This window comes from Egretta garzetta, unplaced genomic scaffold (assembly GCF_000687185.1).
Source record: "Egretta garzetta isolate BGI_Z169 unplaced genomic scaffold, ASM68718v1 scaffold440, whole genome shotgun sequence".
Taxonomy (NCBI): domain Eukaryota; kingdom Metazoa; phylum Chordata; class Aves; order Pelecaniformes; family Ardeidae; genus Egretta; species Egretta garzetta.
The window spans coordinates 1,086,660-1,105,352 of NW_009258293.1; the positions used below are offsets into that span (position 1 = coordinate 1,086,660).

Consider the following 18,693-nt stretch of genomic DNA (forward strand, 5'->3'; position numbering starts at 1 on the left):
GGACGGTGCCCGGATCCTCAGCGTCCACAGGGAAGATACAGGCTGCGGCTACAGACCCAGTGCTTCTGCAAGAACTGCTGCACAGGGCTTGGAGACATCTCTACGATGGGCTCCCTACCATGTCTTCCTATCCAAGGAAACCTTCCCCAAATTAAATCAGAGTTGTTTGCAAGCACTGGGTTGTTTTTTCTTTTCAGAAAATGAGGGACAGCTGCTCCCCACTCCCAGTCTGCAGCGATTGAACTCATTTGCTCCAGGGACAAGTTCACTGATCACAAATTGACAGAGATAAGCAGCAGACACAAGGATCTTCCTTCCTCTCAGACACTGCATGCAGTTTTCACATGCGGCCTTTGTCCATCCTTTGTCCTCCCCAGCAACGGCTACCAACAACTACGGAATTAGTGCTTTGGTAGTACTGATTCCAAGAAAATGATGTGTAATAAGTACTTGTGAGAATAAGACACTTACTTTGCCCATCCAGAATTCTCTGTTTTGGATGGAAGTGGGAGCCTGGGACACATATTGAACTCAAACACCCAACAAATTGTTTTAGGAAACAGACTTTTTTGTCAGAATTTAAATTCCCACATACAGCAACTAAGAGCTAAACAGCCCACACTTTTGCTCTGTGCTCTCCAAGATCTCCTGCAAGTAGGAAAAAGCCAAACAAGATAATCTTGAGGTTTTTGGTTTTTAAAGGAAGACAAAGAAACAGAAATCCTGTAAATTTTGTTTTTCACAGTGGAAAAAGTGAAACAAAGCATGCATTTTCCATCTTTGCAGAGCACCTTTAACTTGAGTGCCACACTCGATTCCAGTCCTGGCCTACAGTCAGCCCCAAAACACAAGTTATTCTTTTAGAACATTTAGAACAAGTTCTTCTTAGTAAGGAGGAACTGCGGAACTCACGACAGAGGCCTGTGCGATACAACCCTTCCCTATCTTACACCAAACATGTACCCACATGTGGATGACAGGATTAGCACACATCACACTCCACCTCTTATTGCCAGCCTGGGGCACAACCATTTCTCCTGCTTTTCTACTGCATTGTTTTTTTAACCCTTGATTTACCCCTCTACCTCCTCACCCTCTCTGAATTCACTCAACACGCTGCCTAAAAATACCTTCTCTGCCATCTCCATCCTCAGCCTCCTTCAGTCCACCTCCCATGCCTGGAGTTGGTTTCCCTCCTACCACCCCGACTGCTCCTTCAGCATGTTTCTTCTGAGGATCCACCTCCTCATACGCTCTGGAGGTTCAACAGGCTCTTGGTTCTCTCCTCTTCTCTCTCTAGAGTTTATCTCTCAAATCTTGTTCGTACAACTACCCAGCTATTATCTTTGTGCTGACAGTATGCATCCACCTCGTCTCAGCCTGTCCTAGAACTTCTGCCCACCCTCCTTGGATACTGAATTTCCTTGTCTCCCAATTCTCCTCTCCATCATGCAGGCCCAACACAGGACATCGCTGGTGACTCAAGCCATACGCTGCCATTTTCAGGCAAGGCAGCAATTTTGCTGCCATATTCTATGCAACCTGCTCCCCAGCACATCCACTAAACCCACCCGGGAGCAGACCAGGTACTCGGCTCTGCACCATGACAGTCCAGCAAAGGCATGCAATTTAACCCAGTGTAGATGGGGAGGTACCTGGGAGGAGTGGCGCGTAGCATCTGAGGAAGCCAAACTTGTCTGGCTGGTCACATTCTTTTCTAAAGAATCTATTTTCTCAAAAGTCCTCTTCTGCCTCACTGTGTCCTGTGGAGCAGCCACATCATTGGGAAAGCTGCCCCTGCTCTCCAGGCTCTGCCTATACAGAGACCTATTACTAGCTGAGACATCATCCCTTGAGCTCCGGCTGATGCACTTTTTCAAGTGGTCGGACTGAAATCTGACTTTGCTGCTCTCTGCTGGGATGCCACTCTCCAGACTTTGAGCATCAAGGCTGGCTTTGCTTCCCCTGCAAGCTGCTGACCTGCCCACCACAGCACGCATCTCAGCAATCAGCTTATCGTTCAAAGCCGTGAGCTCGCTGCTGCTGCCCACAGAGCCAGGTCTTCCTTGACCTGTCCCTTGCCTCTTTCCTTTCCTTTTTCTCAAGCTTGGAGAAGGGCCAGTTGAATAACCAGAATCCTGATGGCTTATACCAGTTGGGTACTCTTGAGTTTGCAGGCTGTTCTGCCGACTGTGGTGGGCTTCCATGTTCTTGAGGACATTGGCTTCCAAGATCCTCCAAGACTGCTTGAAGCTGTCCTTTGAAGTAAGATGACCAGGCAGTTTAGCAGAGGCATCAGCTGTTGCAGCAGCAGAGTGGGAGAGTTTGGAAGACTGGTCAACGTTGACCATCTGTTTTATATATTCTCTGCCAGCCAGGCTGTATTCAGTGGAAGAGGGATTACTTGTGTGCTTCTTTGCAGCTTGCTGCTGTTGCATACCTGGATGCTGTAATAATTTGGTTGGTTGGAGCTGCTTTTTTAAACTATTGCTTGGTGACCTTGGCGGAGACATCCCACTCACACTGATGCTTTCGGTGTCCATATCTACTGGTGGCTCATCATAAATTGGAGACTCTAAAGATGGCTCATCGTATATAGGTGCAGGGGAGGCATACTTGGGGGATGCAGGCTGGGGGGTTCCTGTCTGGCTCCTTGGAGGTGTTTGAGAAGGGGGACCATTCTTCAACACTAGGCAAAACCCACCATTCTCCGTCTTTTTAATCTGCATAGACTGCTTTGTTTCTCCTGTAGGCATTTGCTTTGCAGCTCCAGGGCTCTGGGACGTGGACTGAGGCTGAGCATACATAGCTGGTTTTGGAAGAGATTTTTGGCTGTTGGCCTCTGGAACACTCTGCAGCTGAAGAGAACTGTTTGAAGAGCTCTGCATTTGCCTCAAGCTGTTCACTTTGACCAACATGGCTGCTTTCGTGCCTGGCAGAGGCTGCCAGTGGGTAGGAGTCTCCCTAAAGGAAGAAAGATACAAATACAGGGAATTATTTAAGAATTATATTAACTGAAGTATCCTCTACTCCCACCCAAATACCAGATTGTTAGTCTCAAAAGTGCCTGAAGATTCCTCAACCAGTTTTATCAGCTCCTCATTGTTCTTTTTTCCTGGAGATCCCCCTTCCCAGAACAGAAACACATCATTGTTACACACATGATAAACTTCTGAGTCATGAACAGCAGAACAAGATGAAGCAAGTTCATCATACTATAACCTGTCTCGTATCAGCAGCACTGAGATAGGAAACAACCTACAATTCCCAAGGCTCATTAGCTAGCACAGCACCCCAAATGACCAGCTGAAGACCAGTAAGATATTCTGGGCCACTCAAGCAGTGAGTTGGAAAATAACCCCAAGTGTCTGCCTTCGGATTGTCAAACTCTGACAATAGTCCTTCCAGACCATGGTTTGTTTTTTTTTTTTTTTTATCTAAGTTTCAAAATGCATGTTTATTTTGCAGAAAAACCTATGAGATGTATGGGATGTATAGGGGGCCGATGTCCGTGGCTCACAGGCTGTGTGTTACACTCCCACACAACCCACCGAGCCTCGGTGTAGAGCATCCTTCCAGTCTGGGCCAGACACCCTCAGATCTGGTTCCCTTGGCCAAATCTATTGGCTCTGCTCAGCTCTCATGGCCATGAAATCCTCCTCTGCTAGGAGTATCCTCTGACCCATGGTGGCACCCAAGCTCCACCACAACCCAACATGTCCACTGCAGCATCCCAGTCCCAAAGGCGTGTTCTGCATGTAATAACAACCTGCTGTCAGGATGCGGCTACAGCTGATCTGTATTAGTGAACTCTGAGGAGAAGGGAATGGAAAGGCTGTTAAACCAGCCTGAGCTTCCAGGTCTTCAAAAGGCACCACTGTCCCCAGGAAGGTCCCCTTGAACCTGGCCCCATTTTGTACCCTCCTTTCACGTATCCGCTACCAACCAACACTGGGTAAGACCTGAGGGCGCGCTGCCCATGCCCTGTCTGCAACAGGACATGTTCCCGTAACACCTTCACAGCTATTTTGCTGTATTTGAACCTTAATGCTTGTTCCCCATACTGCGCTGCATGGCCCCTGGGCTGGCAGACAGACCCACCTACAACACATGCCCAGAGCTGCCTCCCAGTGATGCTGTCCCCTGCTTGTGCCTTCCCTGCCAAGCCCCAAGATAGCCAGACATCCCAACCCTCTTTCGCTCTGCTCCTGCTCTCCAGGGACCTTTCAGCCACCGGGTGCCAGCCCCCTCCTTTGGCACAGCTTCGCCCAGATGCTCTGCCTGTCCTCCCCCCACAGCTCTCTCACCGCAGGGTGCATCTCCCCACGCCTCAACAGGACACATCTGCCCCACAGCAGAGCCCCACATCACTGTGGGTGCCCTATTTCACATGCTCCCCCGCTGGTTGCCTGCCCCACACCCAATATCCCACATCCACTCCCACCCACTCCCCTGCTAAGGGGACAGTGTGCCCCTTCCCCATCCACCACTTACTGTATTTTTGGCAAAATGTGCTCTCTGGTGGCACTGCGTCGCTATGAATCCCACCTCAGCACAGCAACACTGGGAGAGGCACTGTTTGCGGCCGGCATGGCACTGCCCTGCCGCAGAAGCTGGCTCCCGGCCAGGGTCCAAAGGCCCCCACCGCCCACCCTGTGCTGCACGACTGCCTTTGCAGGGCCTGGCTCCTTCCCCACAACAGACATGTGACTCTGCCTCATGCAACTGCCCAGGTGACCAGAAAGGGTTTGAGAAAGGGCCACCATCCTCTGCTTCCCATCCTAAAGCCGCCTTGCTCCAAGGACCTCCCCCAGCATCTCCTGCTAAGGCATGAAGGGTTTTATTTTAAGGGCACTCCTGACACTACTTCAAGCTGGAGATGCCAGCACCGCAAGGAAGGACTGTCCCCAGCCACTGCCTGCAGCCCAGAACTGACCCGAGCCCTGCCCCAAGAGTGGCTGCTTGGGAAGCACCGAGGGATTTGAGATTGGCCTCCCCCCACCTGCCAAAGCTGCCATCAAGCACGGCCCTTGTTCTCCCACTCCTGTTTTGCCATCAGAGTCCTCTGCATGCTTCTTCCCGGAGGCACAATGCCTGGAGCAGGGGGGTGACTGCCAGCGGCGCCAAGCAAGGACACAGGCAGGGAACAGCTAGCGGTAATGGCAGGATGGTGTTGGCATTTGCAAGGACACGCGGCCCTGCAACCCACCAGGCATCCCTCTCTGGGGGCCGCAGGGACAGCTCCTTGCACCGGTGCATCCCTCCTGCACGCAGCCAAGCCCCGATCCCAAGCGCAGGCACTGCTGACGACCAGGTTGTTCCTCGAAGAACTCCTGGACTAACAGGAAGAACCAGAGCAGCAGCATTTGGTAGACTTTTAAATGAGCATTTCTGACACCCCTCCACCTACCCCTCCGCTTGGCTGTACCAGTGGCTTGTTTCGTGGCAGAGACGTGAGACTGGCAAAGAGCCACAGCAAGGACAGAGCCACTCACGGGCTCCTGACTCAGTAGGCAGGCCAGGAGTGATTTTAACTGAATGCTATGGCCAGCGCAGCATCTCATCTGCACCAGCATTATCCAGGTGATGGGTCCCAGGGGAGAAGAGCCACAGCCCTGCAGCACCACAGCCCCTGAGCTGCAGGTGTGTCCCCCCACCTTAAGAGACCCCCACCTGTAGCAGGGCTGCAAAATAACCCTGTACGCTGCAGGAAGGCACTGGACCCCACATCCTGTGAGCCACCTCCCGAAGTTATTCCTCTCCCTAACCTATAACATTGCACCTCCAGTCAGCTCCACGCACAGCTGAAGCACCCCTCAGTGAAGGCTTGGCAGACCCACCTCCGTCAGGCACGGCGCAACCAGGCTCATCCCCCCGTGCAGGCTCAGCGTGCACTGGTACCAGCCGGCATCAGCAGGCCCACCAGCACCTGCCACTCCAGCCAGGTTCACCAAACCCCCGCCAATCCAGAGCGGCAGAAACTCAGCCCGAAGCTCTGCTCTGCCGCCTCCTCGCTCAGCTCTGGGCCGCAGTGAGGAGCCTCTCCCTGACTGCACAGCAGGGAGTGGCACCACCTCCTGCCTGATCCATCGTACCAGCGCCTGTCCGGGTCCACACCCATGCAGCAGCACCGGGCGTGTCCCGATCCGTCCCTGCTCGGTGCGGGGCTGGGCATCTGAGCAGTGCCACCAGCCTGGCCTCCGGAGACAGGTTCCCACGCCAACATGACATTACCATTTTTGGGATCCTGTGGGACCCCAGCTGGCAACAACCTCCCCCTCTGCATGTGTGAAAAAGAGCAAAGCACAGATTTTGGCCCTCAGATAAGCAGTGAGGGATTTGATCCAGAAAAGGGGGTGCTGTGCTCGCAGCCTCCCCCGGAGGATGAGCTGCCTACCTGTGACCCAGGACCGGCTGGGTCCTTGCTGTCCTGAGTCACTTCACCGGGGCAGGAGGAAGGTGTCCCACACCATGGCCCTGCCTGGGATGGGAGGATGGGGTGGGGCCTTGGCACAGGCTCGGCCATGCAGGTGGGACGTGTTGGTGAGCAGCAGGAGCTCTGTGCCGACGCGGGGCTCTCCCTGTGCCTGCTCTGCTGACACCAGACACCAGACAGCCACAACAAGGCAACAAGGCAAGGGTTTCTGCTGCGAGCAGCAAGTGTCCCCACAGCAGGTTTTTGGCACTTGCAGTCTGCGCCCCAATGGGCAACAGGGCTGGGGAAATGGGCTCCTCTGCCTCTGCGGAGGCACATGCCCTCCTTCGGGCCGAGAGGCAAAGCTCATATTGGCACCCAGCCCGCCCCAGGCTGTTTCAGACCAACTGCTGTGAACCCCTGGTGCCAGCAGAGCCCAGCAGCACTCAGGCAGCTCTCAGGGGACAAAGCACTGGGACCTTTTGCACAACAGCCATGCAGGGCAGCTGAGCAGGGTGTATTGCAAAGGTGCGGTCAGCAGCAGGAGGTGAGCAAGGCTGCCGTGCCACCGCTCCTCCCCAGTTGCAACTGGGGATGAGAGGGCTAGTCCAGGTACCCAAGCATTTGCCAGGGTTCCTCGGTACACACTGGGTATTGGCACCTCCCCAGGGTGCCCCTCTGCCCGCTGCGTGCCCATGGGCGCTCCCACTTCAAGGAGAGGTTATTGCACCCACAAGCTTTGCACACAGGGCTGTCATGGAACTCGGGCACGTTCCTCATGCCACGGCAGTGTCCTTACATGGCACTGCCAGGATGTCCAGGGGGGTCCACAGTGCAGAGGAGACAGGGGAGCTGTGCCACTCCAGTGTCACTGAGGGCAGAGGGAGCCAAGCCCCAGCCTGACCACAGCCACCACGCTTCCCCTGACCAAGAGGCTTGTAAGCAAACGTGATAAAGAAGCAAAACCCCTAACCGTGTGCCATAGCCCACTGCGCCTGTCAGTCCCATGCCAGACACAATGTGCCATCTCCAGCCTCCCTGGCTGCTGGAGAACAGACGAAAGTCTTCTCTGCGGTGGTGCCAAGGCTTTTTTGAAATAACCATTGCCACAGCCATGAACGATCTCTTGGGGCCATGTCTGGATACAGCTTCCCTCAACCCGATCCCCAGGCTGCTGAAAAGACCAAGAAGAGGAGAATAGGGACTTCCTGACTTCCCAGCATGGAAAAAGGTTCAGCCTTGTCCTTCTGAGCAGCGAAAGCCCTGATGGAAAGCAAAGCCAGTGGTGGAGAAACATCCCAACACAGCCTCTTGGCCCTGCTCTTCAGCCAGAAGCAGGAGAGACCCTGCCGAGTCCCCTTCGAGGAATGCTTTCAAGTAGCTCCAATATAAACACCACAGCCCAGCACCAGCTTTCCCAGCCCGCACCCAGCTCCAGCTGGCCCAGTGGATCGGGCAGCTCTTCCCAGACTCTGGTGCTCCATTGTTTGCTCTTCCCTCCCAGAAGGCTGAGGAAAAGGCCCCACAGCTCAGCTCTGCCCGTTCCAGCAGTAGTTTTCCTTGTGTTTTGACATAGGCGAATGAACAAGGATATTTGTATTTCAGCAACACTGCTGCTGCCACCTCCAGTGCCCACGCTGAAGGCAGGGATGGAGACGCCACAGTGGTGATCTACCCAAACCCAGGTCTGCATGGCCCCGAGGACAGCTCTGCCGACATGTGCAAAGCACATTGTGTTTGCGCACCCTGCCCCAAGGCCAGCAGCGTAAGAAGGAAACAAGCCCATATTAGGAATCCTAATGGTGTTTCTTGCCCGATTATAAAGAACATAATGTTGGTATTACTTATATGGGGCCTCAGGAGACATAAGCCCCTAACAAGGCAAACCAGACTTGGAAGAGGCAGAGGTATCCTCACAGCCACCTTCCCAGGCTTCACATCACATGTACCCTCTAACCCCCCTTCCAGCACACCTTCCTAGCATGGTAAGACCAAGCCCCTTCTCCCTGCCAGCCCAGGAGGCTGAGCCATAGGGAAGGTGGGTGAAGAGGGGACAGGCAGCACAACCTGCTGCCCACGCAGAAGGGACCCAATGCCTCTCCCTGTCCTGGGGGATGTGGTGTTCCTAGGGACGATGGATTTCTGTCTGGAGGACTTTGAGATGCATTGTTACTGCAAGGGCAACCTTGGAAACCCCACTCAAACAAGTCCCCCACCCTGGGAGAACCACTGGAAGAGGAAGAAAAGGGCTGGTCCACAGGGACAGCAGGGCTGGGGACAGCAGAGCCCACTCACAGCCCTGACCAATGGCATGCCCAAATGCTGCAGACCAGCACACAGGCTCTGTCTGCTCCCAGTGAGACTGTCCTCTTCAGGCCTCGGCCTTCTGCCGTGCCCAGCCTGTTCTCACCCCTGAGGTCTGAGCAGCTCCGGCAAACCCCAGCGTGGCTGCAGCGGCTCACAAGACACTTCTAAAATGCTACCAGCTGCTTTCAGCCCCAGGCTGGCCTCACAGTCTCCAAGGGGACACATCCATCCTTTGCAGAGCCTTCCAGTGTGCGAAAGGATCATTTGGCCCACACGTCCCCTGGAGAGTCAGTCTGCATTTCTGATGGGACCCTAAGTACTCAGGAGGGGTCTGGAGCTGTAAGGCAAGCTGCTGTCCTTGCTGCAGCCCTGGGAAGCGCAGCCAAAAAGTGACACAGGAGCAAGAGCACATGCACAGGCAGAAGAGCTTCCCCAGGAGGCTCTGGGGATCCCAGCAACAACTCCCCCTCAGCAAGCAGCTACCATTTCCGTGGGGGGGTTGACCTACCCATGCTGCCTGGGGAAGACAAGGGCCACTGTCTAGAGAAGGCTGCTCTGAGCTGGTGTGCTCCAGAGAGCTGGAAGAGCAGCAGCGAGCAGTGGGGCAATGAGGGAGAGGGTGGGATTGGCACATAGACAGAGGGAATGGGTAGTAAGGAGCAACAGTGCAGCGCCTGCCTGTCCAGGGAGTGACTCCGCTCTGCTTGAGGCAGCACAGAGATGTGGCAGCAGGCAGAGCAGATTTAGTAGTGCTGACAGAAGGCACAAGAAAGCAGGGGTGGTGGTGGTGGGAAAAAATAGTCTGCTAAAAGTAAAAAACACCCTCAACCACAAAGTATTACTGAAAAAAGGACAAAATCCCCGAGCTCTCTGTGGCATGTGCTTGCAGGAGGCCCCTCTTGGGAACCACGCTGGTCTCTTCTGGCCTCTCCATCTATCATGGGATGACAAACATGAAGGGAAGAAAACCAAATCTTTTGTGCTGCCATTAGAGACAAAAGTGAAACTGTCTTGGGCACAGGTACCTATAAAGATGTCAAATGCTACCAACAGCAGTCAACGTATTTGCCCTCTATTTGTACAACTGTATCCCTGCCAAGGGAAGGAAGAGGACACACTCACGTTTGTCTTTGGAGAACAACGCAGACAACAGAGCCAACAAGCTTGGTATACTTTTCTGTTACTAGACCAGACATCCCAGCAAGGGCATTAGAATTCACCTGGGAACACTTGCTTTGGGCTCAGCTCTTTGCTCACCATTTTACAAGCTAGCAAAAGGCAAGAAATCTCTCCTCGGGTGTCAGACTCGGATAGGGAAATCTTTCTCTGCGCCATAACTGGACATGCAACCCCTGCTTACAGATAGCAGCGATGACACACGTAAGAAACAGCGCTCATTCTCCCCTTCCAAGAAAGCAGCTTCCACAGGCAAATGCTGTTGGCTTACAGATATGAGGATCTGGAAGAACCTTGCACGTAGAAGCAGCCTGTTAGCTCCCAAGCAAGCTGCCACTCACGCCTTTCCCAGCACTTGCCCTTCAGTGGAGTTTGTTGCAGGCTCAAAGTGTCCCAAGGTTGCCGCAAAAACCTGGGCTCAGGATGGAGCGAAGGAGGACCCCTTCCCACTCCTTTTCTTTGCAGGAGAACCAGCAGTGACATCTGAGATGCTGCCTGGCACCAGCCTGGCTGGCAATGAAAAGTAAGGCAAACCCCTGCCCATGCTGCATCACTCCCCTTCTTCCTATACAAGGGGGCCTGTGTGGAGTCCTCCCTGCCAAGAGGGCCAGAGAGCAGAGGGACGGGTCAGACCTGGCATCACTTATCCCTTGACACACAGACGTTCCCTGGACTGAGGCAGAGGAGGCCATGTTCCCCTCCTGAAAGCCTGAGTCAGAAATATTTTGGACCCTGTGGAGCTCAGGATATTTTATGCCCCATGCAAGGCTCTTGCACTCGCTCCTCTGGAAAGATGTCATTTGTCAGTGCCCACCCCAGCTGCCCCAGAGCACCAGGCTGCAAAAGGACAAGGAGGGGAAGCTGGTTGGCTCATGGCGAATCCCACGTGACTGTGGCTTTCCTGTGGTCACTGAGAGGGACTGGAGGGAACTGGGAGTTACTGGGGCTCAGCTTAAGGCATTTCTCACTGTTCAGGTTTCTCCTGGCAGGGCAGGGATCATCCTCTGGATGGGTCTGAAGCTCAGAGGGGCTGCTTGTGGGGCAGGAGGCACTGGAAGCATTGCAAGCACCAGTAAAGCTCTGGGCTCATTGTGGTGCACTTCATGTGCATCACCAGTGTCTCCCAGTCACACAGATCTGAAGTGAATACAGTACCATCTTGCAGGGGGCAGCAGACAAATGATAAACCTCAGTTTAGGGCGCTCTAGAGCATATGTTTTCTAGAATCACTATCCTATACAGTTTTCATCATCTTGGCTTTTTTCTCCTCTCCCCACCAGCAGGAGGCACACTGAAAGGCAACCTTGACCCAAACCCCAAGCTGTTAAAGATGCCTATCTCACTGCATTGCCCAGAAGCAGGGACAAGGAGCACGGGCATAGACGGCAGGAGTGCCAGGCTCACCAGACCTCTGCTCCAGCCCTTGGGTGAGTCACTTTGCCTCAGCATGACTCAACTCTGCTCACTGCACGGCCTCCCTGGCTGTTGGTATCACATTCTCCAGGGCAGGATGATGCCCAGACAGGGCAGGTGGGAGGCAGGGCAGCCCTGGGCAGTGCCACGGGCAGAGGGGTCATTCCCTGCAGAGACTGGGGAGGGGATGCTTTTGTGCAGCTGCAGCTGGCAAAGTTTCAATAAAAAACAAACCAAACCCGACTGTTGTCAGGCTGGTTTAAGTGTAAGAAAATCTCTTAGCCAAACAAAATAGCAACCCGTTAATTGTTCTTTCATTTCGGGCTTGATGTGAGCAAATAACTGTGCCCAGGAGCTCTGTCCCTGCAGCCCCACCTCCTGCCCTGGCCAAAGCTACAAGCACATGCAAGCAGCCAAGCAAGCAGGGAGGGAAGAAGCCAGAGCAGCCAGGCTCACCCGCACCCTGCGGCAGCCTAACCCCTTGCATGGCAGCTCAGCCATAACAGCAAACCCTGTCACGAGCATCCAATAGAGCTCTGGTCACCGCATGACACTCTTGCCAGTACCCACCTGGCAACTGAAGCCACCCATTAGGTATAAACAGAGAAGGCTAAAGCCCTCCCTACCTGCCAGGGTCTTTCCTCTTCTCTGCGGTGCAGTTACCCTTGCTCTTCTCCACCTCCTGCAGGAGGGCTGCTTGGATGGGGGTGCTTCTGCCATCGCTGCCGGTGCTGCCCCAGTGCTGCCGGCCCCGGCAGTCAGGCTGGGAGCTGCGCTTCATGGCCTGGAGCTGTGCCAAGGGCACGATGTCACAGCCCTGGGGCCGGTGCCACACCGTCTGCCGCGTGATGGCATTGTAGTAGTAGAAGCGGTTGTTGTTCTGGTCGAAGAGCTCCCACCACTGCTTCTGGTCTGACTGGCGTACCTTCAGGTTGGGAGGGGGCTCCCAGCCGCACTCGCCAGTGGTCAGGTTGACATACATCCGCTCCTGGGAGCGGGGCTCAATGATCTCCACCCAGTCCGAGCTGCAGGGACATAAGAGCCATGTTAGTCTGGGCCAAAGGCTGGAGGCAAGCAGGTCATCTGGCAGTCCTACAGAGCTGCTGCCTCTGGGCCAGGCAGCTGTGCTGCAGATCAAAGCATTGCTTGGGGCTATTCAGGAATCCAACAAGCTCAGGGGAAGAGGAGGGGAAGGGTTTGAGACAGGGCAGAGTGAAATCAGCAGCTCCCTGGCACAGGGAAGGCGAGGTCACCCCCCAGACCGGCCCAGACATCCCAGCCTGGGACAAGCGGCATGGGGCAGGCAAGCATCATCTGCTGATGACCTCATAAATCACATCAAGGGCTGGTGCGATCACAGGAGTGCCGGCACCTGGCAAGATGCACAGGGAAACTTGCTCTCATGAGTAGGGAGGATCTGCAAAGCCAGATCTGCTCCTTTTGGGACCTACACCCTGATTAATGTCACCTCAGGAGACCAAACCCGACTCCTGACAATGTGGGAAGCCTGCCCATCTGAGTGCCAGCCTGCAGGGCTCTCATGCTGCAGGGCTGGAGGGGACCTCTGGGTCACCTGATCCCTGCTTGAAGCCCACACCTGCTTGCCCAAAAGGTAAATGCCAGGGAGTGACTGGCCGACGAGTCCATCTCCATTGCCAGCTCTTCCCCTCCTCCCTTGGCTGATGGGACAAAGCCCTCGGCAGCCTTTTGGGTATAAGGTGACCCAAAGGACAGGCACAGCCTGCCACTGATCTGTAACCTCTCTGCTGCCCAGAGGAGCCCCTCCAGTCCCAGGGTCCCTCACCAGCACCCACGTTGGCCCAGGCTAGAGCTCAGTGAGAGCACAACGTGGGCAGCACTGCCCAACCAACCCAGGGTTGGTTTTCAGACAGATCAGCACGATGGTTTTGTGGTGACAGAGGTGCTGGATCGTGCAGTCCTCATACATGGCACATCAGCCTTTAACATTGACCCACCTAACCCAAAAAGCTGGCCTGGCTGAGAGCAGAAGAGCTCAGCAAAGCCAACACCTCCATGATGCTGTAGCCAAAACCATTTTGGCCAGCCCAGGCAAACGGACGAAGGAGGCCCAAAACCCAGCAAGGTCTCTTCCTGCGCAGGAGAGATGCTGCCACTAAAGCAATGCCACCCCCAGTGGCGCACTCGAGTGAGTGGCTGAAAAGAGATAAAACCCACACATGCTGCCCAGTTCCTCTTCACACCCCCCTGAGTCCTGTCCCTCCACCCTCCTCCTCTGCCCTGTGTCAACAGAGGCTGCAGGAAGGAGGCCCTATTTAACCCAAGTTAATTTTGTTATTAAAAAAAGCCATACAAAGAGGACGGGGCGAGGGCCACCCTTGAAACCTGCTCCTACCTGGCGCCTCCGGGGGCTTGCCCTGGTGAGGGCATGGCAGCAGGAGCCATTCCCAGAGAAGTGGCAGGAGAAGGGAGATCCTGTTGCATTCCTCTCGCACACCCTCTACTGCTGGCATGTGGTTCCTTGGAGGGGTCTGGGGTGACAGTGGCAGGGCTGCAGCATCTGAGACGGCAGCCTGGGCTCCCAGTGCTCAGCCTTACTGGCACGGTCATGGGAGAGGTGGTGTTTGCTGCAACAGAGCCCTCCGGTCTGCCCAGGCTTTCTGGGGAAGGTCAGTGTGTCCCCTCCCACCTAGCAAGTCTGGGAGGAGATTTAATTGCACATCACAACTCCTTGCTAGGAAAACTGCAGGTATATTCAACGCTGAGCAGTTCAGCAAGCACCCCTAAAAAACAGGCTGCTCCTTGACTCTTTGAGGATACAAAATTGATAGGTACAATGTCAGTTCAACCCAAAATAAACCTGAACTGCCTCTGAAAAGGTCCAATTCTCCCCGCCATGACATGTACCATGCAATGCTGACCTCCACACAGCCTGACTGAGGGTGGATGTTCAGGCTACCGCAGACAGGCTGGCTGGGGAAGCTGACCTGGGTGAAAGCTACTTTTTTTTTTGTGGCATAGGTCTATTTTCAGCCAGATCAGCTCACCCAGCCCAGGCTATCACCACCATGACCATTCACATTGGTCCAATAAGCAGATGGAAGCAGAGCACTCTGCCTGCCTGTGAGCGGATCACACTTGGAAAACCCTACGTCCAGAAAACATCTGGATTGCTGTTTGGTATTTTTTGGTAAAAACGAGATCAGTTCCCCTATTTAATTTAAGGTGCAACACAAACAGCTGTACCAGCACCCCATTCCATGGCTCAGGGTGGGAATCACAGAGCCAGCCTAATTATTTCCATGGAGTTGCAATGTCAAACCATAGGCAAAGGAACAAATCAGCAAGTCACTGCTATTATCAAGTGCATTGTCAACTGCAAAGAGTTGTCATCTATAAACAAGACATAAAAAGGGAAGAGCAGCAGCAGAGCCCAGCAGTGCTGGGGGGAGAGTGAGACGAGCAGAACCACAGAGAGAGCAGCAAAGCAGCACAGATACGAAAAGGAATTGGCAAAGAGGGTCCAAGGTATAGCTCAGAGGGGACACAAGGGAGCATTCACCCCTGAGAGCACCACAACTCTTCACAGGAAGGACAGGCAGTCAATAGGAAAAGGGGCACAGGGGACTGAAAATGGAACCTAGACCCAGGTGGCACATGGCAGCTTCAGGTGGGGAGAGGCTGCTGCTGGTGCTGGAAGGTGGGGGGCTTCACCCAAAGGTGGGGGGCATGGCCCACCACCCTCAGGAGGGGAAGGGTACAGGAGGAGGAGAGCAGGCTTTGGAAGGGCTGGAAGATGAAAGCAGGCATGGCGCGACCCACCCCCGTCCCCACCAAAAGCAACACAGAAATGCACACACAGACGAGCTTGGGAGAGAGAAAGGAGGTAGTTATGGAGTATTTGCTTGGCAAGAAAAAAACCCAAAACCCAGCTGAGTGATCGAGATGCAGCTGAGTGATCAACCTTCCTAATGTTCAAGAGCACGCTGGTTTTGATCTAATTTGCCAGCAAGCCAGCAACTGGGTTAGCAAAGCTCTGAAACACCGACCCGCTCTAGCAGTGCTGCTGCTCCTTGGGAGAGAGGTCAGCTATTTTCTGTTAAGTGCAAGCTATTGAAAATAATGAATTCTTCTCATGGCACTTAGCCACGACCGAACGTGTATTGCTAACTATAGTCTTCTGTTTTAACAAGCTTACATTTATCTTTGCGTGCAAAGACACTAAGTGGATGACTTAGGTTGGTGACCTCTTTGCTCCCCCTAAAACTGAGGGGCTGAGGATGACCAAGGTGGAGTTTAACCAGGGAAAAAATCTGCACAGAACACACTGAAATACCGAAGTTTGGTACAATCACATTCATATGCAAAGAAAGAAAAGGAAAAGCAAGGAGCACATTCCTGGAGCAGGGCCAGCCCTGGGCTGCCACACAAGCCTTGAACATAACATCAGGAACTCTGGAAAGACGTGATAAGCCCAGGACTGCAGAGCGATAAGGCTGTAACTTGGACATAAAAAAAAAATTAATTCCAACTCCTCTTCACAGCGTTAAAGAAGTAGTTTCCTGGGAATGGTCTGAATAACGCTTTTCTTTTCCCTGTCCTCTCAGCTCCAAGTGCTGGGTAACGCAGCAGTTACCAGTGGGAGCATGCTCCCACTCCCACCAGCACGGCAGCACCTGGTCACACAAGCTGGATCACTGTGGTGGTTTTCCCACTACAGATACAGAAGAGGCACTTGCAGGAAGAGCTGAGAAACCCCAAGAAGTTGAACAGCCACTACTTCACAGGAGAGCTGGTCTCCTTGCCACCGTCACCCAAGTGACACCGCAGCCCAGGCAGCCGAGCATGGTCCCTGGACACCGCAAGCTCTTCACAAGACTGTCCGAAGATAGGAATAGTAAAGAGATGTTTTCTCAGCTGGAGCGGTCAGCTTGAGACCAGCACATCATGACCACCTAGCCCTCTGCATGAAGCCTTCTCTTCGCTCATTACCTGTGTGCGCTGCTCAGCACCAAGTCAAGGAGGCATTCTACCTGCTAAGGGCAAGAGAGCCCCAAGGAAAGCCACAGGAAACCCCTGCCGCAGGGAGCTTCACATCAGGCTGCGGGCAAACCCCTCTGTATGGCTGCAAGGGGAGCTCTTACAGCTTGATCCCCCATTTCACTTCCATGTTCTGTAACTTTTGGACTTCAGTGCTCCAAGCCAATATCCCACGTCCTTCCCCCACTCCCCTTTGCGATGAGCCCTGCAGAGAGCTGGGGCAGTACCAAGTCCTTCTGGGCCAAACATGACTCCATACCAAGTGGGATTTTTGAAGACTAATGCCCTCAAAGGGAGCCTGCGGCATGCTCAAAGGTGGCCCCAACACAAGGAAAAAGCAACTGGTAAATTAAGCTCTTCCTCCAGGAAACAGGAGTCTGAATGCAGGCCATGTACGGTCTTATCTTTAGTATCACAGAAGGATGGCTGCACTTAGGAGGAGGGGGGGGTCCCAGGACCAGGCAGAACCCATCATCAGACTTCATCTAACTGAGGGTGTGTTAAGGTCGAGACTAAGTGCCTTGAAGAGGTCCTCCTTGAGGATGAGGAATGAAGAGTTTGGCTATTGGACACAGACACAGATTGAAGTACAACTCTCAGAGACCGGTCATGCTGTGACACCAGCTGGAGGCAGGGACGCGTGCATGGGGTCCAGGGCTCCTTGCTGCAACAAGTGGCTGAGGTGATGGGGTTGGGCATCTGAAATTATCTGTCCTACAGAGACAGGGAGTTCAGAGCTTCCTTCATTTGCTGCTAACAGACCATATGATGAGGGGCCCGTGCTCAGGAGCAGGAGCAGCCTTATGGAGAATGAAGCCACATTTACAGCCCTGAGCACTCCAAAGGGAGGTCCCAGCAGCAGACCAGAGCAAACCAGTTAAGGGGAGCGGGTACCATCCCAGAGGCACCAAAGCAGCTGACATCACTGCTCCTCTGCAGGTCCAGGCTCTCAGCTGGCTGAAGAGCAGCCCGAGCTGTGCTGAATCACCCAACAACAGCACAGCTTTTCTGAAGAGGATCATGCTTGCCCCTTCACCTTCTGCATGATGGGCAAAGCCACCCCAGCACACTAGGAGGGTTGTCAGACAGACCCCCCTTAGAAAAACTTCACTCAGTGCCGATGCTGAGCAATAAAGCACAGTCCCTGGGTGGCTCCAAGTCACTTAGATTTGTACATCAAAACCAGGACAAGGCCATAAAACTCATCTGTATCCTGGATCTGAAGGGGGCCTCCAAGAAGGTCTCTAGCACCACGTCCTTGCAGTTATGCTCCATCAGCTGACTCAGGCAATTTAGTCTTTATCCACTGCCTTCTCCCAGCCAGCTCCAGAAAAGCTGTAATTTAGATCCTAGGGGAAAAAAGAAAAAAAGGAAAAAAAAAAAAAGAAAAAAAAAAGAAATACCCAAACCAACCCTCTCCCCCCACATTATATATATATATGAACTTATTTTTTATCCTTCTAAAAAAATTATAGAGGAACTAAAATAAACATAATGCCAGCCTGTTCCTAAAACTCTCCTGCCTCCGAAAACAAGCATTGTGCAAACAAACCAACCTCTGCTTTGCAGGAGACAGACCAGACTGTGAAAACATAAAACAAATGGCTGCAATTGCTCAAAGCCTGGAGCACGTATGCTCAGCTCCAGCAAGAGCAGAACGGGGCCAGCCCTCTGAAAGCAGAGCCCAGCCCACCAACACGTTTCAGAGAGGAGAATAGAGCACAGCACCATGATTTGGGTGGGATAAAAGTAGGAGAGAGCCTGGAAAAGGTCCTACCACACAAAGCATCTCATTACTTTGGCATTTTTAATTTAAAAAACCAATCAAACAAAGCCCCAAGCCTTCTGCTAAGTGGTATTTGCAAATACAGAGATATCAGATGAGAAACTTGGTGGCCTTCTGGTTGCTCAGACTCGGCTGGTTCTTGCTTGTTCCCCGGCTGTTCCCAAACTTTCCCCCAGCCCTTGTGCCAGCACTGCCAGCTCCCAGGGTGAGTCTCCCGATTCACCCTGGCTCCAGAGCAGAACTGATGGCAATGGGGCAGCTCATCCTGCAGGAGCAGGTCAGGGCAACGGCAAAATTACCAGCAGATTCCTTCAAGATCCTGTCTCAGAAAGAAGTAAGAAACAAGGACTTTCAGGACACGACTGAGATCTCCTGGGGTTTCCACAAGAGGACTGGGGAAGGTGGAGGGGAATCCTCCCCATGGGAGGGCACACACCATGTTGAGTTGCACTACAAAGATAAACAACTTAAAATAAAGCCCAGAACAGCCCCAAAGGCGTAAGATTCTACAGCCTGACATCAGCACCTGAACCTTGGGTGGGATGGATGCACTGACATCCCAGAGCACTGTATCTCA

The 18,693-nt window shown here is 53.5% G+C and overlaps 1 protein-coding gene across 1 annotated transcript in view; it reads right to left on the reverse strand.

Annotated features, from left to right (window-relative positions):
* The window catches only part of LOC104125397 (rho GTPase-activating protein 39-like), a 42,568-nt gene that overhangs the window by 15,170 nt on the left and 8,705 nt on the right, over positions 1–18,693 (reverse strand). Inside the window, exons 2-4 of the mRNA XM_035893357.1 lie at positions 13,686–13,988; positions 11,938–12,336; positions 1,656–2,964 (exon numbers count right to left, since the gene is read on the reverse strand). Coding sequence (XP_035749250.1) covers positions 1,656–2,964; positions 11,938–12,336; positions 13,686–13,900 — 1,923 coding nt within the window. The 5' untranslated portion in view covers positions 13,901–13,988. The remainder of the gene's footprint in view (positions 1–1,655; positions 2,965–11,937; positions 12,337–13,685; positions 13,989–18,693) is intronic.